Below are 26,029 nucleotides of genomic sequence, written 5' to 3' on the forward strand. Positions count from 1 at the left end.
GCAACATTCAGCCTCCCCAACTCCTTTACGATGTAGTTCAGGCTGGCCCAGAATGCAGAATCTTCTTGACTTAAATTCTTGGACACTGAGATCACAATCACAGGTATATGACACTAAACCCAGGCTACAAGCAGAAACTCTGAAAGAACCAGATTCAGTTTCTATCGCTCCTGGTCAGTTCCCCCTGGTGCAGGAAGGAAGCACTGTGGTTACTTATATTTATCTAATGTACTGCGCTCCTGCCAGTCAGAAGAGGCAGTTCTTTGCCTTCCCCATGTGAATCCCACATATTGAGCTCTGGTCACCAGACTTGGCAGCAGGTACCTTATCAGCTTGGTTATCATGCTGCCTCAGTTTATTTATTTGTAAGACTGTGTTCTACACCTTAGCCCACCCTGGCCTTGGACTTACTTTGCAGCCCAAGTTGGACTGAGATCATTGAATTGCTCCAGCCTCAGCCTTCTGAATTCTGGAATTACCAGAGTGAGCCACCACACCTGACAGAATAATGAATCTATACAGTCTGGGGAGAAATGAAAACCTGACCTATTTTCCACATCATAGAAAAATAAAGTTTCCAGATGAAATTCCATAGGTCCTGTAAGTTTTCCAGAACTTACTATGAAAATCTATGAAGCACAATTTTTTTTCTGACGCATTAGCCAATGTCTGTTTATTGAATAGCCTGTATACTTCCCTAGGACTGATGGCTATCTGGGACCCTAGCAGCCACTATGCTTTGGCTGGACATCTGCCACCTCTGGCGGCCCAGTCTATTGAGCACGGAGTTTGGAGTGGGAGTGTCTGGAGTCCACGGTTCCCCTTCCTTCCAGTCTCGGTGAGCAGGTGCCGTCTCCGTCTCCAACAAACATGCCCACGGAGGATCATATGGCCACTTCCCCACTCCTGCAGAAAAGCTTGGGCCAGGTGACAAACTCAAGGAGGGCGGAACTAGCCCACCTGGGAGGGGCGGGGCCAGGATAGTGGGCGGGGCCTCAGGCACGGACTGGCGAGGTCGCAGTTCCCAGCTTAAAGGTTGCTTGTCTCCACTCTGACTATAGGCTAGAGATAAGGCAAGAATGTAGGGCCCTTCTGCATCCAGGTAGGGGTCTGAAACAGTGGGCACTGCTTGAGGCCTGGTTCTGGCAGATATGACCACATACTGAACTTTTATAGACTGGGGAAAGCAGATACCTTGGTCTCGAAGAGTTTGCTACATTAAAGAAAAAAAAAGTCCCCAGGTGAAATTCCACAGAGATAGGCATATTGTAAGCCCCTCATGTATCTACACTATGAGCGCAGGAACAGCCGGCCTTCTTCTGTGTTCATTAAACAGGTTACATCAGGGAAAGAAAATAGAAGGATTAAATGATAAGCCAAACTGACTAGGTTTGAGAGTTTGGGCAAGTTACTCAACCTCTCTGCTGGCATTTCTTCAACTGTAAGATGATATTTGATGATAAGGTGACACACACACACACACATTTCCCAGATTTTCAGGGTAGTCTCTGTTCTATTGTGTGAGGTACAATGCTGGGAGCTGCTAGGAGAAAAGAGAAGGGGAAAGAAGAGGCAGAGGAACAGAAGTCATTGGAGCAAAGAGAGTCTGGTCTTTGTTTCCAGGGAGCCTGAGGGACTGAGGACTGATAGGAACCTGGCAGTGAAGCACCAGCCTCTTCTGATCTTCCCAGGGCTCAGGAAGCTAAGGAAGGCGGCTTACTGTGAGTTGGGGCTGGGCCGGGGCTACCTGGTGCATTTAAGGCCAGCCTGAACTTGGTCAGCGCAAGAAAACCAACTAATAACAGCAACAACAATAGAAAAATGAAACAAAATACACAGGGGAAGAAAAGAAGAAAATCGACTAATTGCAAAGCCAGCTGATTCACAACACCATTTAATCCTTTGTGTGTGAGGCCTCTCATCTGGAAAACTCCAGCTGCCCAGGGGAGTTGGACCAGGATGGAACAGAACAGTGTCTTCTGGCCGCTGGCTCTGGCTTTTGCTTTAGGAGCCCATGGAAGCCCATCTTTTCCATCAAAAGCAGGCTGAGGATCCTGGCACTTGCTTCCAATGTGAGGCTCCCTCTTTAGTGCCCATGGGATAGTCTGTATCCTACCCAGTGTCCAGCATTGTGCAAGGTCTGAGACCTCTCTCGATGTGGGGCATTCAGTCCTCGCCGGGCACTTGTTACGCACAGGTGAGCAGCCCAGCAAACTGATTTGTGCATTCAGGGGCTGGCAGGAGAGCTGCTTGACCAGGCTCAGGGCCCTGGCTCCCACTGAGAATAGTGCTTCTGAGCTGGAAAAGAAGAGTAATAGAGTGAGTCCTCCTCTCTTGATGGGAACTCTGCTGTACTCATCTAGAAGAAGCCATGGCTGTGAAGTCTCGGGGAACTCCAGGATTCTAATAGGTGGATACTGGGAGCTAATGTTGATCCAGGTTTTACTTCTGCCTCCTCCCCCAGAGCTATAGGTAATTCAGGCACAGTAAGGGATCTGACAGATCCCCAGGTCATAGCTTCCATGATAGAAAGGAGAGGAACCCTGGGAAACTCCCAAGCAAGATGAAGATCCAGTCTTGTTTCTCTGCACGAACATGGTATTCAAAGCTGGACTATCATCTATTCCCTTGGCCTGAAACAGTCGCAAATACAAGGCCCCGAGCAGGAAACCATCTCTGACTCTACACTCAGACACACTCTGTACCTATGGCTTGGATAGCCTAACACCATGGAACAGACCATTAGCACATCAGGAGAAAGGTAAGGGAAGAAGGGAACTGAGAGCATGTCCTCACCAAACTGACAGATATAACGGTTTCGAGTTTTACAACGCTGGTCATTCCAGTTGAAGGCAGCAGATGCCTGCATTTCCACACAGTTCCCAAACCTGCGAGGTCAGGATAAAGAGTACTTAGGTGGAAAGATGAAATTAGGAATCTAGTAGAGTCTTAAACCCTCTATCCCACTAGGCCACCTGCATCTGGGAGGTCCTGGTGTATCACGTGCAGAGGAGGCTGCTGGGAGTCAGTGCCCATTCTGTTCCCCGTACACTGCAGCTCTCCATAGGGAAACTGGGAGGTCTTCTCTGTAACCCTCCACCCACCCCAGTCCAGCACCTAGCCACAGCAGGAATATACAGGACCACAGCCTTCTGCCGTCAAGAGAATATATATAAGTCCAGTCAGGCCTGGCTGCAGTGAGGGTGTGCTGTGCGGAGATATTTGAAGACCTTGGTGATCCTATAGACTCCTATAGATCTCTGTCCCTATTGTGGCACTCCTGGACTTTGAAGACCAGGGAAATGCCACATAACCAGAATGTTCTCTGTACAGGACAGCTGGCAGGTCAGCTGGTGGAGGCAGACGTGAAGGATGCAGATGGATGGGTGGGTACCAGATATGATGGGTTGATGCAGGCAGTAGGCAGGTAAGGAACTGGGGAGCAGATAACAAATTCAAATAGCAATGATAGATGGACAGAGACTTCTTGGCCCCCTTTCTATGTAATATGCCTTCTGTGGCTCCCTTACCTGTATCTGTATCAGCTGGGTCCAGTATTCCCTGGCACCTAAAACCAGGTAAGATCCAGTCCTGTATAGGCTGGGTAAAGGTTTTTCAGTGGCATCTGAAGCTCAAGTAGGCAGGCCCAAGTGGGACATGGACTCAGAGGATGGTAAACATCCCAGACTCACCCCTGATTGTCAGGCTGCCCAAAGGCAAAACTGGTGAAGGACTGGTGTTCTCCAGTAGTCCAGCGGAAGGAGTCCTTAGCTGCCTTGTAGGTGAGCCCTGGACCAGGATAGCCAAGGTTGCCTACTATCCGAGAGTCCAGAAGTCTGCTGCCTAATGCCTTTTGAGCTCCCAAGTTGTTAAAAATCTCTTTTCAGAATTCTCCCCACCCCATGATACTTCCCTCCCTTCAGCCCTCTTCCCAGGAAAGGAGATCATCTTGACTACTGACCCATGCTCCATGTCCTTACCACACCCTTGCTATGATAGGGTTGCCATAGCCCATGTTTCCTGGAGCCTTGTATGGCTTTGATTCCCCCCAATCACCACACCCTTCTGCTGCCAAGCACTCACCAATCCAGAAGTTCTTGGTCTCAAAGTCACTGTCAGTCACCTTGTTGGTGGTCTCCAGGCGGCCCAGGTAGAAGGCAAGGATGTCTTGCACTTTCTGGCTCTCAATCTGGGCTAGCACCCCACCTTTTTCCTGTAACCCCATTCTGAGTCATATGGGACAGACTGTAGAGTTCAGGTCCAGAACTTTCTACCCATTTTGTTGCCCCACCACAGCCAGGATTCCGAATATGTGTGTTGTCTGGGCTGTCTTGATCTCCACCTTCAACATCTTCCTGCCTCTAAGAATGGAGGTCCTCCTCATTCTCCCCCCACCAGACTTCCCTCTGTGTGTATACATAGCCCAGTTGGAAGCGCATAGGCCAAGCCTGGTCCTGCTCTCAAAAGATTTTTGTCTCAATCACCCAGTTAAATGTTGACCTTTGTAAGAGTTGCCTTGGTCATGGTGTCTCTTCATAGCAACAGAAACCTTAACTAAGAAAGAAGTTCGTACCAGACATGTAGAATTGCTGGAATAAGCCTGACCATGCATGCTTTTTTGTTTTGTTTTTGAGAATGTTAATTTTGAGACTTTGGGACTTTGGAAAACAGTGAAATGCCTTAATGGACCGTGCTAGTAGGAATATGGAAGACATTGGTGCTGAAGGTGATTTGAATTGTGCAGACCTAGCCCAATAGGTTTCAGTGGAGATGATTGTCAATACATGGCCTAGAGACTGGTGTTGTGCTATTTTGGTGAAGAATGTGGCTGCTTTTGCTCTTTTCTGAAGAGTCTGCCTGAAGCTAAGGTAAAGAGATTTATATTAATTGCATTGACAAGGGAAGTCTCAAAAAATCTCAGAGGAGACTTTGTTCTCTGGTTTAGTTTCATGAATAACATTTTGATCAAGTATAGCTAGCTTAGGGGGAAAGTGTATAAAACATAAGGTTCAAAGAATAAAGGGGCATCAAGAATAGAGTTGAATCTTATGTTCAAAGTGATAAACGGATTAAGACAGTAGTGACCTTGGGACAAGATCCCACCAGCTTATTGTTTATGTCTTTCCAGTTGAGCAAGAAATAGTTATTCCATGTTAGGCATTATTACTTGGCTATGGTTTTCATTTGGTCTTTTAGTCTGAAATGAACTACAATCCAGAAATGAAGGGTCCACCTGTGATCCAGATCTTGAGACTGGAAGAAACAGGCTTTTGATCCAGAGCTTGAGAAATAGTGGCCATGAAAAGCTTAGGTCCAGGCCCGGTAAATTCAGATCAATTGTCAATGTTAGCAAGTCAAGAAAGGCCAAGGAAAATCTGGGTTTCTGGCTTTAGAAAACCCTACATTCTAGCATCCTAACCAAGCATCCCAACATGTCAATTACTAGCCAGAGCTGGGTCAAGACAGCTCCTAGGATCAGAATGGGATAGGGCTTTGTTCCTGGCTGCTAAGTGGGACCCTGGCTTGTATGAGCCTTGAATCTATGATGCCTGCTTTATATTAAGGAAGAAATCGAGGCCAGGAGAAGTTGAAGAAACTACCTCTTGGGCCAAAGCCACTCCATTGCCACCTCTTTGAGACCCTGGAAAGTCAAGGGTCAGCCCTCACCTGACATTTCATCTTGGCTCCATAATAGGTGTCTGCCTCAGGAGACACCATGAAGCAGTCCCCATCAATCTTCAGGTCACAGGTATGGAAAGGAAAGCGCACCTTGGCTGCCGGGAGTAACAGGAAAACCTGAATTTGCACGCTGACCTCAGATTCCTTACCCTCTTCCATCAGGCTGAGCTATGCTCCTGGTACTCCCACCTCTGGCTAACCACTCCAAACTGGAAGTGGACAGAAGTCGATTGTGTGCAGGTAAACTTGAACATATGAGACCTCTCAAGAGAGAGAGAAAGAGGGGGGCTGGGGAATCCAGGGCTAGAGAGATGGCTTGGTAGGTAAAAGCACTTGCTGCCCAGGGGCTCGATGTTCTGAGTTCAATCCCCAGAACCCACATTGTAGAAGAGACTCAACCTCCACAAATTGTCCTCTGACATCAACACCTGCTCTGTGGCACACACACACACACACACACACACACACACACACACACTGATATAAATACCCTACAGTGGTCAATTCCAGGATATTTGGGTGGTTTTCCTGAACAAGGAGTTGGCAATAACTTGACACATGAAGTCTTACAAGCTGATAAAGTCAGAACCAGCACCCCACTGCAGAGGGGTCTGAGAGCAACCTCCAGTTGGAACTCACTGGCACACTGGGCTCCCCCATAGCCGACATCACAAATGCAGGAACATTCTTCTCTCCGGAATCGGCCATGCACACACTGTATACTGCAGCGCACTGCCAAGACAGAGCAAACAAGTTCAGTGCTCAATCTCAAACCACCTGGACCCCATGCTCCCCTAACAGGACAACCACAGCAAGACTACCCTCCCAGAGACAGAGCCCATGACGGACCTTCCAGCTGCTGCCATGCTTGGCTGCTCTGGTTTGATTCTCCTTATAGAGGCAAACTGAGGTTTGGAAGATATGGTGATTTGAATATGCCTGGCCCAGAGACTGGCACTATTAGGAGATGTGGTCTTGTTGGAATAGGTGTGGCCTTGTTGGAATAGGTGTGGCCTTGTTGGAGGAAGTGCATCACTATAAATGCTGGGCTTTGAGGTAATATACACTCAAACTCTGCCCAGTGTGACAGACAGACAGTCTTCTGGCTGCCTTCAGATCAAGATGTAGAACTCTCGATTCCTCTAATACCATGTCTACCTGCAGGCTGCCATGATAAAAATGGACTGAACATCTGAAACTGTAAGCCAGCCTCAATTAAATGTTTTCCTTTATAAGAGTTGTCATGGTTATAGTGTCTCTTTATAGCAATAAAACACATAAAACTTAAGACATAAGGTGGGTAGTGGGACAAGAGAGACCTCTTCTGTTTCCTAATTCTATCTTCATTTCAATAGACAGCTTAAAGCTATCCCCCCCTTTTTTTAAAAGTCAGAGTGTTACTCTATCTCTAGCTTGAGCTATTCTAAAGTTCACTATACAGCTTACACTGGCCTCTTGCTACCCCAGTCTCCCAAGTACTAGGATTATAGCCCTGACCACTTAAAATCACATGTATAGCACAGTTGGGGCTCAGTGAGCTTCTACTGAATGAATGCATGCACTGTAAAGACACAGTAGTCAATCATTTGAATGCCCCTGAGGCTTCCCCAGGACATCTGAGTCTCTGGCCACCCTAGCCCTCCATCTATCCCACTATCCCAGTGTATGCCCACTGAATTGAATCTCCTTCACTCACGCTTATCCTGAGTGGGCACCGGGTCCTCACCTTGGCAGTACCTCCCTGTGTAGCCAGGGGGACAGTGACATCTGCAGGTGCTAATGTTGAGATGTCCAAGATTTTGGCAGTTCATGCGGCATGGGTTCCTGGGAACCTCTGGTAAGAAGGGTAGGTAATGCTGAGAAGGGGACTCTTTCCAGCAGGTCAGACAGGCACTTTCCTAGGTGTGGAGGGATAGCCCTTCAGACTGCTAGTTCCCACCCCAGGGTCACCAATTCTAAGGCCTCATGTACCTGCTGCTCCAGGAGGAGGCAAATAGGGTGGGTTACTTACCACAGAGCCCCCCTGCATGATCCCAGGCCTTGAAGCAGCCCGAGACACTGGCTGTGCAGAGGGAACACCAGGTGCCTTTCTTATAAGGGGCGATTGTCCTTCCATCTACATCCCAGTTGCCTCTGTGAGAGCAAACATCAGAACACAGACTTGGGCAAGGCAGGACAAAGCTTCAGACAGAGCTGAGGAGAGGCCCTGGACAGGGCAGGAATGGACCCTGGTTTTCTTCCCCACGGGCCCCTTTAGCACCTCTGGCCCAGTTAGGGATTCAGGGAGCTGGATGTGGCAGATAGGTTAGTTTGGAAACAAGAGGTGACTTTGTATCAATCCTGGACACATTTCCTCTGAGCAGGGTCACACATCCAGGAAGGAGAATTCATGAACAAGTCCTGCTCTGCATGGTCAGAATCTAGGATGCCTTCTTCCTTTCAGGCTTTTGTTTCCCATGCAGACCAAGGGGTAAAAGCATTTTGGGTGGCTGGGCTCATATCTCACCCTAACTGAAAATCACCCATCCACCCTTCAGCCCCACCCCTGCTCCCAGTTGTCACCCAGCCTATGGTGAGGGGCTTACCCAGGGGAGTAGGCACAGACAAAGGCTTCCATGGCAGCCTGGTCCACAAAGCACAGCTGCCGCCCGCAACCCAGCTGGCTGGAGGTGGCCCACACAAGCTGTAGAGAAAACAAGGCTCAGAAACCCTTTCAGACGGGTTTTACTTCCATCTGGGGGAATCAAAGCACAGGCAGTGCATAGGGTTTGACTTCAACCAGTCAGACAGATGGTTTCCTTACCTGCCCGGGGCCCCGGGAGCAGGGCTATGCTGAACACAGCCATCAGAATTGATGTAAGCTTTTGGAATGGAGGGGGTAGTAGATTTGAGGGTTACTAAGTGTCAAAAGGAAGGATGAGAGATATGATAAAAGAAAGATTTAGATATCAAGGCCTTGTATAAGATTGTAAAGATGGCTACCAGATAGATAGATAGATAGATAGATAGATAGATAGATAGATAGATAGATAGAGACAGAGAGAAAGAAGGAGAGAGAGGGACACACACATACAGAGAGAGAGAGGGAGGGAGGGATGGAGGGTGAAAGAAAAGGCCCCATTATGCAGGATGCAGCATTGGACAAGAAATAACTATGTATAACAGGTTGGCTTCAAACTCATAGAGTTCCACTTGTCTCTGCCTCCCAGATGTTGTAAATAAGTGGATGTTTCACCGTGCTCAATTTATAGACTGTTATTCTATGTTAGAGATTCAATCCAGGGCCTGGTACATACTAGGCAAGTGCTCTGCCATTGAGCTACATTCCCCCAGTCCACTACTAGCCCATGCTTTCTTTTGGGCTGACCTCAAACTTTCCATGTACCAAAAGATGACATTGAACTCCTGATCCTCCAGCTTCTACCTCCTGTGTTAGTAATCCTAAATCTGGATTACAGGCATGTACCATGTCTTAGTTTAGATGTTATACATTTTAAGTTTATAATTTTAGAGCTAGAGTTATAGTTCAGTAGTAAAGTACTTTTCTGTCATATGCAGGACTCTAGTTTGAAACACTAGCATTACACTTATACAAAATTGGGGCTAGAGAAATGGCTCAGTGGTTAAGAGCACAGGCTGCTCTTCCAGAGGACCCAGGTTCAATTCTGAGCACCCCTATGGTAGCTGACAACAGTCTGAAACTCCAATATCTAATACTCACACAGACATACATGCAGGCAAAACACCAATGCACATAAAATAAAAAAAAATTAAAAATACACAAAATTAAAGAATAAGAGATAGAGGAGAGTAGAATAAATTTAAGGAAATAAATAAATTAGAATATAACTACATATTTCAAAATAAACAACTCAGAACCATCATTGAAAACAACAACAACAACAATTAAAACAACAACAACAACAAACCCAACAATAAAACCAGCCTTAAGTAACTTAAGAAGATATGGGATGAAGCTGGGTATGGTGGCACACTCCTGTAGCCATATAGCTTAGAAGCTGGAGACAAGAGGTTCATGAGTACAAGGCCATCCTGTGCTACAAAGTAAGCTCAAGGCCAGCCTGGGCTTCACGGGACCCTGTCTCAAAAGAAACCACAAAAACAGAGTGAGACAGGAGAACTGAGAGGTGAGACAGAGAGGTTGGTGGGAGTTTGAGAAAGGTGGGGAGGAAAAGAAGCTGCTGGGAGAGAGAAATAAATGGATCACTACAAGTTCAAGGCCCGCTTGGTCTGCCTAAGAGTACATAGCAAGAAGTTGTATCAAAACCACAAAACAATGGTTTGGGGAGGTGTCTCAGCAGATCAAGGCACCTGTTTCTAATTCTGAGGACCCCCAGTTCAATCCCACAGCCCCATATGGTAGAAGGAGAGGCAAACTCTACGTGTTGTCCTTTGAGATTCAGATATACTTTGTGGCACACACACACTCTCATGCATACAGGCTCATGCAAACACACACACACAAACACACACATACACATCATTCATACATATAAAAATGTTTAAAAAACAAACAAACCACCCTCCAAAACTCCTATTGACTAAAACACCAACCATTGAGCACACACATTGAGAGAGCTATCGATCCAGTTGCATATGTAGCTGAAGATATCAGTGTCTGGCATCAATGTGAGAAGAGGCCTTTGGTCCAGGGAGGGCATGTTTTCCCAATGTAGGGGAATGCCAAGGCAGTGGGGTGGAGAGGGTAATTAGGAGGGAGTGTACCTTCATGAAGACAAGTGGAGGAGAAGGGGGGATGGGAGTAGGGTTGTGGGTGGGAGGGATAACATCTCAAATGTAAATACAGAGTATCTAATAAAAAGACCCCACAAAACAATGGGCCAGAGAGATGGCTCAGCAGGTTAAAATGTGTCAACTGCACAAAGTTTGATCTTTGGGACCTGCTCAAGAAGTCAGAGGACCAGCTTCCTCAAATTGTCCTCTGACTTCTGCATGTGTGTAGAGGCGCGCCCACACACACAAATAAATAGATGAAATATTGAATAGTTAATTAGTATTATAAAACAAAACAAAAGTAGTCTATTTGCACAGGCACACACAGAAAACACGCAAATACAGAATGGAACAAGGCTCAATAATTTTAGGGAAAGATTATGACACATATCATAAATTATTCCAGAAAACAGAAAATAAAAGAGTCTTTCTCACTTTATGGGTCAACCTCACTATCACTGTATTTATACTGAAGGTGTTAAAACATCGAGAATTCAGTTGTGGTTGGCCACTAAACAGTGTCAGATATATACAAACATATTCATAGTTGTTGAATGGAGGAGAGAAAGAAGGGGATTTTCTTGAGAACAATGTTCCTGAACTTGAGAAAGAGGCTCATCTGGGAGGAACAGCAGGGAAACAGGAGGCACAGGGCTTGGCTGTGGTAACATCTGAATCTAGACAGTGTCCTTTCAAAGATAAAGAATAGCTTCCTGTAAGATGACTGGGGAGACCATGCCCTAGCCTAACCTTATCTGAAATACACTCACCTGTGTGTAGTGGGCACAGGTGGCATTGTGGGTACACTCAGCGTCCCCATGTCTGTACTGTAGGCCTTCAGCAAACCAGAGGTTGACCACTTCCACAAAGGATGCTGAGCCAACGGGCAGTAGCTGCACATTCCAGCCCACATCTGGGGTGTGCTGTGGGGTAGATGCCAGGTTTGGGGTGGCTGAAGTGCCACAAAGGGCTGCCCTGGTTTGAGCTAGTTGAGCCAGTCTCTCGCTCCAGTCCTGCGGATGACAAAACCAGACATCCTCAGGTGATATATTCACTCCCCTGCCAGTTGCTGTGAGACAAAAGCAGCTCAGGGGGGAAAGGGCTTATTTTGGCTCACAATTCCAGGCCAGCACTGCAGCCACTATGCTCGGCCAATGCCACCCACTTTTAAACTGGGTCTTCCTACATCAATTAACTGTAGATGTATCCACAGTCCAACCTAATCTAGACTATCGTTCAGTGAAATTCCTTTTCCAGGTGATTCTGGCCAAGCTGGCACGATTAAAACTAACCACGACAACTGGCCTTCCGGTAGCACGGAAGGAAGGAAGTGAGCACTGAGCCATCTTTCTACTGTCTCTGGGTGTCTGTGGGGTGCCAGGTCACACGGAGCAATGAGTCATGCTTGCCTGCCTGACAATTAGAGCAGTTTTCCTCACTCCACAGAGCCATGGAAGATTCAAGCAGGACCTCTGGAGCTGCCCAAGATATGTCAGGAAAAGAAAATTGTGCCTCCATCTTCTGAACCTTGTAATAAACACCTTTGGCATCACTTGGGAAATAGCAGGTAAGGGGATGAATTTCTGATGTCATGTTCCACATCGAATAATCTGAGCCTAGGCAGTGCCCAGACTTGCAGACTGACTTAGCTGTGCTTTCCTTTAAGAGCTGGTCCTAGCTACAGTCAGCAGAGCTCTGCTGCTCCCATCTGGCCAAATGCGATTTTTCCCAGGCCTATTTAAGCAAAGGTCCCCAAGATAGGTAAAAACTATTAGTCAGCTAATCCTAGAGTTTATCCCCAGGCTGCAAGGTTCTGCTAGGAATCACAGCTTGGAAAATACTGGCTGCTCAGAAGTTGGCACCGGCACCACCGGGAGACAGAGCAGGGCAGGAGAGAGAAGCAGACCCTCCCCCACCTCCTGGGAAACTGACCCCTGAGCTTTCAAGGTCGCTACCCACTGTGGCTGTCCACCTCTGAGGACTTCATGGGAGGCAGCCATGGGGAACCTTGCCCTCCCTTACCCTTCCCACCCTTGTTCCCAGGCCTGTTCACATGGGCTGGGGCTATGGGGGCAGCATGTCTAAGCCTCCAGGATGATCAGCCCCAACCAACCTTGCTGCTGCCTCCGTCATGAAGGTTCTAAACTGCAAGTAAGCGAATGAGTGAGGAATTTGCTAGAAGTCTTCCAGTACTTGCCAGATAAATCCTGGTCACAAACCAGTCTCCCCTTCCCCATCCCCCAAAGCCCAGTGGGATTCTTCTCCCTCTCCATTCTTCTTGTCTCCCATTCTGCTGGATTCCTTTTCCGGGAGGGAGGAGGGAACCCTGGCTCCTTCCATATCTGTTGATCTCCGTGGCGACAGGATACCAGGAAAGGCAGGTTTGTCTTCAATGCAACTGTGAGTTGCTGGGGGCCCTGACCTCCTATACAAATGGCTTCCCCTGAAGGAAGAAGGCACACAGCTCCCCAGCAATCAAGACCATGGTGCCCCCGGTGAAAGGGCCTGCACTGGGAAGGCCTCCTGGGTTCATTCCGGGGCTCAGTCCCTCCCGAGGGTCTCTTGACATAGAGCAGTTGGGCCCACTCACCATTCTCTGCATGTTGGCTGCAGGAGGATGGACCTGGCTGCGCAGACGGTTGTGCGCGGTGAGGATTAAGAAACTCTCCTTCCTGCTCAGGGCTGGAGGCCAGGAGAGAAGGTTAGGTCGATGACCAGCAGCTCCTGGGACATCGCCATAGCCAGGTGAGGGTCACCCCACCCCAAGGATACAGATTTGAGAGGGGCAGTGGTAGCCATGTAGGGGAGAACTCCAACTACAGAGATGGAGGGAGGCCAGGGGAGAGACAGGAAGGTGGGTGAGGAGAGCAAGTATAGAGAAATGCCGTGAGTGACTGGCTTGGGGTGGGAAGATGATGGGTGGGGGGATAGGGGATGAGAAACTCAGCTCTGGACCCTGGACTAGAAGCAGGCCTTTTACCACTGTGTTTCTTCTGAGGTCTTAGCTACAGGCTCTAACTGGTATCTTTCCTTAACCTCAACCCTGGACCCATCTGCTTCATCCTTCTTCCTTCCCAGTATCCTTCCATTCTCCCCACCATCATTCTAATATGTTCTCCTATCATATCACATCAGCGTAACACCCCTAGAAATCCCTCGCTACCCTTTCTCAGGCTCACAACAGTGCCTTTACTCCTGTCTTTGCCCAGGCATCCTTTACCTTGCAGAGTAGGCGCTTGCTTTGGCAGTTGGGGTGGTTGCACCTCGGTCCAGGTGATGCCAAGTTGAGACAGGAGCAGAAGCAAGAGACCAAGCCATTGGGTCTGGCTTCCCAGCCACAGGGAGGGCTCCCGCTGAATGACTGGCCTGCCTGGTGCTGCAGACATGGCTTCTCTCAGCCGTCCAGCTAGCCTCCCAGGCTTCATGAAGCTACTCACAGTCTCAGGGAAGTCAGGCTAAGCTGCCAGACAGAAGGAAGAGGGTAGTGAATTATCCCTGTGTTCAAACAGCCTCCCCTCGGTGGTACGCTGGCTTCAAAAGAGAGCCTCCTTCTAAACACCTCCTTACTGCAGCTTCAGTGTCTGGCCAGCCCTGCTCCACAAGAGAAAGCAGGGCAGTGTGCATTGACCCTGTGGCCCCTGCTAATCATTGTCGGATTATTAGCACCCTCAGGGAGCCCCCCAAAGACCCTGCTGATTGGCCTGCAGACATTCCAGGGCTGTGGGATTAGCAACTGATGGCTGTACCCTGGCAGGGACAATGTCCCCCAAGCCCATTGACAGTTTCTACTCCTCAGCCCCAGACATGGGGAGGAGGCTGGGACTTTGGCAGTAGGCCAGTAAAACAGGCAGGAACTGGGCAAGACCCCAGGGGAGTTCTTTCCTTTCTTGGGAAGCTCATCCCAAACCCCTAGCCATGAATTAAACATAAAGCAGGAAGTAACTGCTCACCAGACAGATGCAGTTGGTGGGATCACAGAGGAGTGGACTGGAGCTGCACCTTCAGGAAGAAAGGTGTGCCTTATACGTCTGGGCAGTGTGAGAGGATGAAGCTAGCCCCAGGGTCCATCATGCTTATCCACGTGACTTGGGTTAAGACTGGAGCAAGGCAGACAGAGAGGAGGGCATGTGATGGATGCCCTTGGCTGACTTGAGTCCTACTGTGAGCAAGCCTGCTTCTAGATAACAGTGTTGGGACTGCAGGTTTTAGTGGAGAACTCTCCAGCTACTGTAGATGCCCGAGACCACACAGAGAGACCAAATCTTTTGGGTTCATACTCCATCTTAGAGAACCTGACTTAAGATTGAACTCAAGTTAACTAACAGGCAGGCCAGTACCTAGCACCAGTTTTCCAGGCTGCCCACCCCACAAAGACCTATGTCTAACACCAGTTTCTGGGTCATCCCCAAACAAATCTGCACCCCCAGGTTACAAACCCACCCCCGACACTTCACTTCCTAACAATCACCTATCAGAAGGAAAAAAGAGTTAAGTTTATGGTTTGGCTCCCAGCACCAGCCAATTATGTTAAATGTCATAATGGGCCACCCCCACCCCCCAAATCGGATGTGTACCAGGCTAGATACCCTTTCTTGCCTCTTTAAATGCTTGCCTAAAACTAGGCTCAGGGCTCCACTTTCTTGATGTGTCAGGGCTGGCAGGGAGCCCAAGCTCTCGAGATTGGATAAAGAGACCCTAATGCAATTGCTCAGATTCGGCTCCTTGGTGGTCTTTTTGGGGTTCACAAACTTTTCCTGGCACAACACACAGAGGTTGTCTTAGTCTGGGTTTCTATTCCTGCACAAACATCATGACCAAGAAGCAAGTTGGGGAGGAAAGGGTTTATCCAGCTTACACTTCCATATCGCTGTTCATCACCCAAGGAAGTCAGGACTGGAACCCAAGCAGATCAGGAAGCAGGAGCTGATGCAGAGGCCATGGAGGGATGTCACTTACTGGCTTGCTTCCCCTGGCTTACTCAGCCTGCTTTCTTATAGAACCCAGGTCTACCAGCCCAGGGATGGCACCACCCACAATGGGCTGGACCCTCCCCCCTTGATTACTAGTTGAGAAAATGCCTTACAGCTGGATCTCATGGAGGCATTTCCCCAACTGAGGTTCCTTTCTCTGTGATAGCTCCAGCTTGTGTCAAGTTGACACAGAACCAGCCAGTACAGGAGGCAACACCTGCACTCAGCTCCAGGTCAAATCAAGTACAAAGTTAGGTTCATCCCAGACATGGCTATAGTAGGAAACACATCAGACATTATGTACTGTCACGTCATTAATTTCTTTTGGGACAGGGTCTTACTATCTAGCTTGGAACTCACTATGTAGACCAGGTTGGACTTGAACTCACAGAGATCTATCTACCTGCGTCTGCCTCCCTAGTGCTGGGATGAAAGGCATGAGTCACACACCTGGCCTATTTTTATTAGTTTAATTTTTTTTTCAAATTTGTTTTATGTGAATGGATGTTCGTCTGCATGTATGTCTGCACCATACACGTGCCTAGTGTCTAAAGAGGCTGGAAGTGGCATCAGATACCTTGGAACTTGAGTTATAGAAGGTTATGAGCCACCACATGAGTGCTAGGTATAGAACCCAGGTTCTCTGGAGAGCAGCCAGAGCTTTTAACCACCGAGCCACCTCTCCAGCCTTTGTTGTTGTTTTGTATATTGAGACAGGGTTTCCCTGTTGTCCTTGTCATCTCAGAAATCTCTCTGTAGATCAAGTTGGGCTGGAACTTGGAGATCCACCTGCCTCTGCCTTCTGAGTGCTGGGGTTAAAGGTGTGCACCACCACCCAACCCCATCCTTTATTTTATTTTTGTGTATAGTCCCACATGTGAATGTGGGTTTGAATGCTATGACATTTGTATGGATGTCAGAAAACAGCCTTCTGTTCCAATCTTGGTTTTCCGGCTTGTTTAAAACAGACCCTTTTATTTTTAATGCTATGTATGCCAGGTTGGCTTTTTTTTTTTTTTTAAGATTTATTTATTCTGTGTAAGTACACTGTAGCTGTCTTCAGTCACAACAGAAGAGGGCATCAGATCTCACTACAGATGGTTGTGAGCTACCATGTGGTTGCTGGGATTTGAACTCAGGACCTCTGGAGGAGCAGTCAGTGCTCTTTGCTTCCAATGTCTGCACAGTACTGAGGTTCTAGAGATACGCTTCCATGTCTAGGTTCTGAGAATTTGAACTTTGGTTCTCATGCTTGCATAACAGCCTTCCTTCTTTGTGTGTGGCAGTCTTCTTTTAGACTACCAGGGTCTCTCTATTTAGTCTTGGCTGGCTTGGTATTTAATATGTAGCTCAGGGTCACCTTAAACTTAACAGCAATTCCCTTGTCTCAGCCTCCCAAGTCCTTGGCTCATCAGTGTACAGAGCCACACAGAATTCATCGGTTTATTCTCTAACTATGCATTGAACCTAACGCCTCATGCTGGCTAGGGAAACATCCCACTACTAGGCTACATCCCCAGTCTTCCGATCCACGTTTTGCAGTTGGGTTGTTGTGTATTTGTTTGTTAGGTTTTTGCTGCTGCTGTGGTTTTTCACCCTTTAGAGACAGTCTCACTGAATTTCCCAGGCTGGCCTTGCAATCCATGGGTTCAGAATGTAGCTCATTTGCTACAGCATTAGTCTAGCCTGCATGAATCCCTAGGTTCATTCCCCACCTCCACATAAAGGTGACGAGGTGGCACATGAGATTTTTTTTTCCTTTGTCAAAAACAACAAGAACAAAGAAGAAATGCAAAACAGTAACAACAAAGATTTTTGTCCTGCAGCAGCATCCTGAACTGCCGGGATTCCGGTCTTGCTGCTTCTCAAGGCCCCTTCATCTCCGTTCCTCCTCAACCATAGCAGTCACTCCGAGTTAGCAGCATTCATGGGGATTTTACTAGTCTGATTTCGGTTTCTAATTAACAGTTCACTCAATGAATGATAAAGGATGTAAAAGGCCAGGTCACGTCAATCCATGGGCCCCAGCACCATCTAGTGGTCACTGAGAAGACAGAGGCAGACCCCAATCCCATCTGGTCTGTCTCTGGAAGTTTATGCAACAGGAAGACAAAGAAATAAAGGGATATGGGGAAGACATCTGCACAGTTTCTTTAATCTCAGCACTTGGGAGGCAGAGGCAGGTGGAATTCTGTGAATTTGAGGCTCACCTGGTCCACACAGTGAATTCCAGGATAGCCAGGACTACACAAAGTTCAGAACTTTTCACAGACAGAAGAGGACATTCCTCCAGAAAGCTCCAAGACAGAATTGGTTAGATCCAATCCCTAGTATCACACCTAGCATAGTCCTAGATTGTCTAGAGTGCTGGTACTTGGACAAGTATTTGTTTTGTGTTTTTGTTTTGTATTTTGAGACATGGTTCTTTGTTTTATCTCTGGTTGTCCAAGAATTTGCTGTGTAGGCCAGGCTGGCCTCTGCTTCCTGAGTGCTACGATTAAAGGTAGGTGCTACCACTGCCTGGTTGGAGAAGTGGACTTTAAACAAGGTATTTGAGGTTAAATAAAGTCCTTATGTGTGCCCTAATCCAATAGGACTGATATGCTTCTTTAAGAATTACTAGGAGTGTTGGGCATGGTGGCTCATGCTTGTGATCCCAGCACTCAAAAGTAGATCAAGAGTTCAAGGCTGGAGCTGGAGAGATGGCTCCGTGGTTAAGAGCACTGACTGGTCTTCCAGAGGTCCTGAGTTCAAGTCCCAGCAAGCAGGTTTGGCCATAATGCCCTGTGGATCATAGATGGAAGCTACTGGTTAGTATGCCAGGTTCTTCTCTCTGATAAGGCTCCTCTTTGAGTCTGACAGTGAATGCTCATACCTTTCATTCAGCATCAACAAGAACATGGGTGGACATATACATGGGGCTGAGTTGCATCTGCCCTTCCTGTAAATCTGGGCTAGGCTGGAGTCAATATTGTCAGTAACTCTAGCTACAGAAGAAAGAAGGGAGATGCTCTCTCCATAGCCAGATCCACAGTGCATGGAGAATCAGACACCAGTGTGTATCTTTACTTTGGTTTCCAAACCTTACACTTTAGGATCAAGGTGCAAATGGTTTTATGGACGGGGTATCCTTTGAGATCCAGATAATAACCAAGTTACTATAAATGGAGGACATTCTGAAGTAATTGTGACAAAAGATGTGAAATGTTCATTTATGCATTTACACATCTAGTAATAGGAAACTAATCTTAAATGAAACCCAAAGCTGGTAGTAATATGCAATGTTGATACCACATTCAGAGAGAGCAGAAATGCTTAGTCACTCCATGTGCACACTCAGCAAGCCTGACTATTTTGTTGTTTTTAAGACAGGGTCTCTCTATAGCATTCTGGTTATCCTGGAACTTACTATGTAGACCAGAGATCTGTTTGCCTCTTTCTCTTGAATGCTGGGATCAAAGGCATGAGCCACTACATCTAGCTTAGTAAACTAGCTTCTTAATTCCATCTACTCAAGAATGTAAAAGGTTTTCAATACCACATGCTAACTCTACTCAGGAACAGAAGTGGGCTGAGGGCAGACACCACTCAGAAGCACAAAGAAGTTGCAATGGTGTCTGATACATACCAAGATTTGACCAAAGAGTTAAGTGTAAACTAGAAAACACTTTCATGAAACAAGGTGTATAGCTTTCTACTTCATCTGTTCTGAGGAAGGAAAAAAGGAAGGAAGGGAGGGAGGGAGGAAGGGAGGGAGGGAGGAAGGAAGGGAGGAGGGCTCTATGGCCTGTTGAGAGGCTAGGGTCCATAATAAACTTTCCCTCTTTTACTATTTATAGCTACCTGACATCTCGAATGCAAGGCACTAGCACCACCCCATGGAAAGGTGCTTTGGTTCCAGTTCTTACTATTCAGAGAAAGTCCTGGCGTGGATCCTGAGAAACAAGTGCTAAAAATATCTTCCTACTCTCGCACTCTCTGTATTTGACAGATAAACAAGGATGCCAAGTGTTTTCAAAGGACAAAACTTAATTGAGTTCAAACCTTCCAAGATACATTTTTCATTACAAAAAAATCGATTCTCCAGATTTTCAGCAGAGAGAAGTCAGGACCCAATCAAGGAACACCTCTGATGATTTATGGAAAAAAAAAGAGAAGGAAAAACTATAAAAATAGGGCTGGAGCCGTCACTCAGTGAGAATGAGCTTTATTTATATGTAAGGACCTGGGATTAATCCCCATAAAAAATCATTAAAAAAAAAAAGCAAAAACATTTCACTCATTTTGAATGCACTCAAAACTGTGCTGGTGGTTGTAAGAGATTACCAAAAAAAAAAAAAAAAAAAAAAAAATCTTACCATTGACAATACAAAGAGCTTTTAGACTTAACAATTTTGTTTTATTTTTGAGACTGTGTCTTTTTATGTACCTCTGGCTGTCCTGGAACTCCCTCTGTAGACCAGGGTGGCCTCAAACTCAGATTCACTTCCCTCTGCTTCCCAAGTGCTGGGATTAAAGGCACAAGCCATCATTACCATTACCAGCATAGATTTGGTAATTTCTAATAGTAACAGGGGAGGGAGAACCACTTAGTGCATATGACACATATATAAAATAATAGCACCTTATTTCGTTCTCTCTTTCCTGTAGATAGCTAGGTTTCTTCAGAGTTTGTATGTCTGGAAATGGTAAAGAGGCAGATGGCTCAGAAAAAATAAAACAAGACAAAACAAACAAACAGAAAACTCACTTTGGGTCCCTACCAAACTGCATTAGAAAAAACCTATCCCCAAATATTTTGATAGGTCAGCGCCTTTTCATTTTTTTCGATAGCTGTTATTAAATAATTAACCCAAAATATTAAAGAATTCATCTAGCAGGGGATTCCAGACGTCTTGAGCTTAATGTCAGGAGAACAAGGGGAACTGGATGTATGGTAAAGCAAGCAACTTGGGAGGTGAAGGCAGGAGGACCAAGAATTCTAAGTCATCCTTTGCTACCCAGTTTGAATTCAGTCTAGACTGAGACTTAGTCTTTAAAACACACACATAAACACAAATACAAATAAACTTAAATAAATAAGACAAACTTAAAAAAAAAAAGAGAACCGGATAGAGTTGAGTCTTACGGTCAGATCTCATGTGGGTCGTCTTGGAGAAATTCATGGCTAGTGAGTTGGGTAAACCAAGCAAGGTGAGAAATGAATGACATCATGACAAGATTTATGCAGCCTTGCTACTAAGAGCTTCAGAAGCCCCTCCTTCTTGTTCCTAGAAAGATCACTCAGCACAGCATCAAGGTACATAGCCTAGCAATAATGTTCAAGATCAGCTCATAAGACAAGATAGGCTTGGCCCAGAGAATGGTTAACTAAAGAACATGTGCAGGATACACCATTTCTCTTGCTGTCTGTGCAAAGAAGGATATATTGGATGGTGTGCCAGGAGCGGGTTGAAGGCGTTGAGAAGCTGCATCCAAGTAACGTTTGATCCTCAAAAGATCAGTGTAAAGGAACGTAGCGACACTTGTATTTAAGCTAGTGATAAGTTCTTTTTCTTCTGAAGGGAAGAAAACTGGCTGAAGAGACTGGGAGTTGGAGGGGATGGGAGGTAGATGTTTCTAAGGTTCGAACAAACAATGCTTTTCCGTCTTGGCAGCCGAAAGGAGTAAGATGGGAAGTCAGGTCGGCTGATTCGGCCTCCGAGGTGCGGCCAGGCCCGCAGATCAAGTTCTGCCAAAGCCTAGCTCGGATAAACGTCGTGCGGGGACGGAGAACAGCGACCGCCGGCCGGCAGAGACCCGGCTCTGTCTGGGCTGCGGACCCAGCGCGCAGGACCCGGGCTCAGGCCTGGCGGCAGACGATCACCCTAACCGCCCACACTGGGTCGAGGCTGTGGCCGGCTCCGATGCCCAGGCTCTACGCGGGAACCGAGGCCGGCGAGAGGCCGGGAGCGGGGACGGAGGCGGGCGGCAGCTTCCCGCAAGCGCCCCGCCATCCAGGTAGTGAAGGAGGGGTCGCGGGAGGGGCGGGGCCTGGCGAGACCCAAACAAGCCCACGTGCGCCCGGGCCGTCGCGGTGACGTCACGGCGCGTTGGCGCGCGCGCCCGCCTTACCCTTGCCGCGGGCCGTAAAGCACGGAAGGTCGCGGGCCCCCGCGGTCCCGGAACTTTGCGCTCTGCGTCCCGCCCCCTCCCCATGTCCAGTCCCCCTTTCCGGCCCGCACGGACCCTCTTCAGCGGTTGTGCTGTCCTTCACTTCCGCCGGGCGTTGGTGAGCGCGCTGCCCGCGAGTCGCGGGTCCGTGAGGTAGGAAGCCGGCTAGGACCTGCTAGTCCGGGCGGCCTTCTCCTCCCGTGAACTCCTGCGCCCCGCACGCCCCTGTCGTCTGAGCTTTGGGCTCCGGCTCCCGGCTATTCCTCCCGGTCTCTGAAGCGGTGCCACCGGCCGGGTCGGGCGTCAAAATTCAGCCAGCGGAGCTGTGCGGGCCTCGGGGACCCAGGGCGGTCGGGCCTCGGGGCGGGCTGCGGCTCGGGCGAGCACGCGCCTGCCGTCAGGGCCAGCTGAGGCCCCGCATCTATGCAGGTGCAATGGTTTCCCACCTTGAAACGTGCGGTTCGGCTGTGTTTTACCAACTCCTGTCAGAGACTTAGGGCGGTGTAGTTTCCAGTGGGTGACTTGAGGTGACTGTTGTGTATAATCTCGAGGTTCGAGTCCACGGTCTCCAAGCCTAACTTCGAATATTTATGGCGATGTGGCCGAGGGTCTAGTTGTAAAGACGTCCTTTCAGGGTTCTCTTTTTGGCAACAGGGACTTGTATCATTTTCTCAAACTTTCTGGAGCATTGGTACATTTGTTGAAAAATAAGGCATCCTGAATCTGCAGGATCAGACTGTTCAGAGGCTGATTCTCTTGCTTTTAAACTTGCCCTGGTGATTCCCCCGAGTTATGTGTGGGAGATGTGTCTGTGTACATTCGACCTTCATTCTTTGTGACCTGTGGCTCATGCTGTTACCAGAGGGAAAATTCAGGAGTTGTTAGAACTGTCACTGTTATTGTCTTTTAAAGACAAGAGTCTTACACTGTGGCCCCGGCTCACCTGGAACCTGGGACACTTCTGATTCAGTATCCGGTGTGGTGGGAATTACAGGTGTGAGAGCGCTCCAGGATTGAACACCTTGTTGGTGTAAAATCTGAGTGAAATCAGTCTGGGCCTTAAGGCTGTTTAGAAGTTACTCTCAACTAGTAGAGATACAGTTAATGTCACGAATTTCAAGAAAATACAGAACTTCCTGACGTTTCCTTTGGAATGAGTTTGCTGTCTTCAGTGTCTATTTTCCTGGCTCTACCTCCTTTTCCTGTGAAATTTGCCTGGTTTTGCTGCCTGGCCTTAAGGAGTAGAATCTCATAACTTCTCTTCCTGGTGTAAAATTTTCTTTCTTAAAACTACCTTAAAATGAACTATATATGTATATATATATATATATATATATATATATATATATATATGTTTTGCCTATGTGTATGCTTGTGCACCATGTACATTCTTGTTGTCCACAAAAGTCAGAAGAGGGCATTGGATTCACTGGAACTGAAGTTAAAGATTGTGAACTCTATGTAGGAGTTGGGAATTTAACCCAGACCCTCTGCAAGAACAGTAAGTGCTCTTAACCACAGAAACATCTCTTTAGCCCTCCCTTCCTGGTGTACTTAAATCTTCTCTGCCCTCATCTCTTCATTCTTGAAGGTCATGAGGATCACAGAATCAGCAGTCTTTTCTTGGCCTTATCAGGCTGGGCATTAAACATGCTTTGTTCTTTCCTGAAACTTCTGTTTGTTCTTTTCTTTCTCTCTTGCAGAGTGAGCATAACTTTGAGAAAAAAGTGACAAAGAACTGGAGAAAAGGAGGGGTGCTCAGGGAGGAATTCTCTGTCACGTTTCTTTCCCTCCACTATTCTCTTTCAGCTAGGGAAAGAGCTCTGGTTCTGCTTTACAGCTGTTTAGCCTTTGCTCACCTGGATTTCTTTGAAATGCAGTTTGATCAGGCCCATACCTTTAATCTCAGCACTGGGGGAGGCAGAGACAGGTGGATTTCTGTGAGATCTAAGCTGTCTTGGTCTATATAGCAAGTTCTAGGCCATTTGCTACAAAGTGACACCCTATCTCAAAAAAAAAAAAAAAAAAAAAAAAAAGGAAAAAGAAAGCAGTGGCAGTATTATGATAAGTGGTAGGTTCTGATGCTAGATTTGCAGTTTAGTCTTTGATTATAGAGTAGTCGTTTTACACAAATTATGTCTACCCTATAGGGCTGTGCTTAGATTAGTTGAATACTTAGGAAGTGTCTTGCACATTGTAACCACTAGAAGAGATCATACTTACATAGCCACCACTTTACCCATTGAGTCATCTTCCCCAGCCCTATGTATGTTTATTGAGATAGGGTCTCATTTAACCTGAATTTGCTACACAGTTTAGGATGATCTTGAATTCCTGCTCTTCTGCCTCTACCTTCTCACTGCTGGGATGCAGTTGTCTACTGACCTAGGAGCTCTTATTATTGAGGGAATATTTTCTCTCTCCCCATTTCCATCCTTCATCTCTCTCACCCCACCCCCACTCCCAGCTACCGAATGTTGCTTTGATGTCAGTTACCCTTTTGTATTGTTTGGTTTAGGCTTCTCACAACCATGTGAGATAGGTACTTCTAACCCATAAAACAGGAACTTGACACACCAAAACGTGGTCAAAGTTGTACAGGTAATGAGATGTAAGGAGACTTGATACCTACCTGTGTTTGTAGATCTTGAATTCCCAACAGGGTTGCTGTATTACTACTCCACTCAAATGCCTTACAGATATTGGAGAGGCTGAAACGTTCTGGGAGAAGTAGAATATCCTGAGAGAAAACAGAAGACTCCCTTACCCAAAGGCTGCACTATCAGATAGGTGTGGAATAGGCTGTGTTCTGAGAGGAGATATCCTGGCTCAGCAGACAAGGGGCAGGAACTTTGCCAGTTAAGAGAAACAGTGCTCACAGGTCCAGGGCATGGAGGAGAAAGTTAAGCCTGACTTGTTTGAGGAGTGATGCTTAGTCTGCTCCAGCTTGGTGAGAGTTTGAGAGGCAAGAAGAGTAGTGAGGCCAGAGATAAGCCAGATTGTGAAAAGTGTTGCACTGTGTAGTAAGGAGCTGACTTTTTCCTGCAAGCATCAGCAGTCACTGGAAGGTTGTGAGCAGGGAGGTGAAATACGATTTCCATTGTGGAAGACTGTTCACTCATGCCTGTGTATGGACTGAGGTCTGTGGGAGAAAGGTGTGCACTAAGAGTAGAAGTTACAAGTCTAGAAGCTTCCACATATGTTGGCAGGGGATTTGGAGAGAAGTTGATGGATGTGTGTAGATTTAGGATATAGACTAGATGGGGAAGGTCCTGAGAAATGACTGGAGAAGAGAGAGGGAGAAACAGGTGACACTCTGGATTCTAGTTTGAGGAGCCCCTGGTGACAGACTGTGTGGAAGGATGGGGAGTGAGGAGGTGTTTGCATCTGGATGTGCTGGGTTTTCCCTAAGATCAAGTGGGTGCGGCCATTCTGCACTTGATGAACAGATCTGAAGCTCAGGGAGCAGGATTCTTGGGTCAGGCCAGGCATCATGGTGACATTAAAATCACCTTGGGGAAAGATGGAGAGGGTCAGGGTGACCCAGGAACTATAGAGGTGAAACTAGGAAGTGGAGTGGTCTGTGGTCTTAGTGGTGTGGTATGTGAAAGAGGCCCTCTAAAACCAGCATATTGGGTGTTTTTAGTGAGGGAAGTATCAGGGCTGTGGTACAGCCAAAGTCCTGTTCTTGTTACAAGGGATGTTTTCTGTTTAATAATTTACTGTCAGGTGAACGGTGGGTTCTTAAAAGTCTTGTCTGTTTGTTTGTTTGAGACAGGGTCTCACTATATAATCCTGGCTGTGTAGACCACGTTGGCCTAACTCTGTGCTGGGGTTAAAGATGTGGTATCATCATGCCCAGCAAAAATTTGTTTTATTTTTAATATAGTGCTGCTATGAAACATAAGGTCTCAAGTTTGGGGAATAGTTTGTTCTGTCTCTCAACAAGATTTCCTTACCCACTTTTTTTTTTTTCTTCTGAGATAGGATTTCTCTACAAAGCTTTACTATCTTGGAACTCATTATATAGACCAGGCTGACCTCAAACGAAAGAGATCCAGAGATCTGCTTGCTTCTGCCTCTTGAGTGCTGAAAATAAGGTGTATGCCAGCACTTCCATCCTCAAGGATACATTTTTTGTTTAAAAACTTCATTTGGGGATTAGAGAGATGGCTCAGTGGTTAAGAACACTGGCTGCTCTTCCAAAATGCTTAGGTTAAATTCCTGGTACCCACGTGGTATCAACAACAGTCTGTAACTTCAGTTCCAAGTGAATCTGGTGGCCTTTCTTGGCTTTCTTGAACACTGCATACTGTGGTGCACAGACAAATATTTAAGCAAAACACCAACACACATAAAACAAGCAAAGTGGTAGAGCTTGGGTGGTAGTGCACACTGCAATTTAGGTACGTTGGGATGTGGATGTTGGAAGATCAGGAGTTCAAGGTTGTGCTTGGTTACACAGTCTAGTA

General features: G+C 47.0%; 2 protein-coding genes and 1 long non-coding RNA gene across 6 annotated transcripts in view; 2 read left to right on the forward strand and 1 right to left on the reverse strand.

Annotated features, from left to right (window-relative positions):
* Positions 1-1,889: 1,889 nt before the first annotated feature.
* LOC308436113 (C-type lectin domain family 18 member A-like) lies at positions 1,890-21,426 on the reverse strand. Of its 4 annotated transcripts, none has more exons than XM_080936915.1 (14): positions 20,533-21,426; positions 14,385-14,433; positions 13,655-13,894; positions 13,025-13,116; positions 11,205-11,447; positions 8,265-8,362; positions 7,691-7,812; positions 7,406-7,513; positions 6,319-6,411; positions 5,668-5,774; positions 4,084-4,213; positions 3,693-3,789; positions 2,797-2,888; positions 1,890-2,298 (listed from the first exon to the last, which is right to left on the reverse strand). In XM_080936915.1, the coding sequence occupies exons 3-14, from the start codon at positions 13,857-13,859 to the stop codon at positions 2,261-2,263; spliced, it is 1,425 nt and encodes a 474-aa protein (XP_080793041.1). In that variant the 5' UTR covers positions 13,860-13,894; positions 14,385-14,433; positions 20,533-21,426; the 3' UTR covers positions 1,890-2,260. The 4 variants fall into 4 exon arrangements, 3 of the variants coding, with proteins under 3 accessions (XP_080793041.1, XP_080793040.1, XP_080793042.1); XM_080936914.1 differs by having other exon boundaries at positions 14,385-14,531; XM_080936916.1 differs by lacking the exon at positions 3,693-3,789 and having other exon boundaries at positions 14,385-14,531.
* LOC308436114 lies at positions 11,887-17,907 on the forward strand. Its single transcript, XR_013975520.1, has 3 exons — positions 11,887-12,001; positions 13,048-13,179; positions 17,855-17,907. It is a non-coding gene; the product is annotated as an uncharacterized lncRNA (long non-coding RNA).
* A 107-nt stretch (positions 21,427-21,533) lies between the features above and the next one.
* Positions 21,534-26,029, forward strand: part of PDPR (pyruvate dehydrogenase phosphatase regulatory subunit) — a 44,661-nt gene continuing 40,165 nt past the window's right edge. The window contains exon 1 of the mRNA XM_080936819.1: positions 21,534-21,710. The gene's annotated coding sequence lies outside the window, so the exon portion shown is untranslated. The remainder of the gene's footprint in view (positions 21,711-26,029) is intronic.

The sequence above is a fragment of the Micromys minutus genome (genome assembly GCF_963924665.1).
Source record: "Micromys minutus genome assembly, chromosome: 24".
Classification (NCBI taxonomy): Eukaryota; Metazoa; Chordata; class Mammalia; order Rodentia; family Muridae; genus Micromys; species Micromys minutus.

What these genes read in the sequence shown, in the direction of transcription:
- LOC308436113 (XM_080936915.1), bottom strand. Translation starts at nt 13,859, where the DNA reads ATGAAGCCTGGGAGGCTAGCTGGACGGCTGAGAGAAGCCATGTCTGCA. An exon ending in CCTGTGCCCACTACACACAG is followed by an intron (nt 8,363 to 11,204) that starts GTGAGTGTATTT and finishes TTTTCTCTACAG; the next exon opens with CTTGTGTGGGCCACCTCCAG. An exon ending in CACAGGGAGGTACTGCCAAG is followed by an intron (nt 6,412 to 7,405) that starts GTGAGGACCCGG and finishes CTGTCTTGGCAG; the next exon opens with TGCGCTGCAGTATACAGTGT.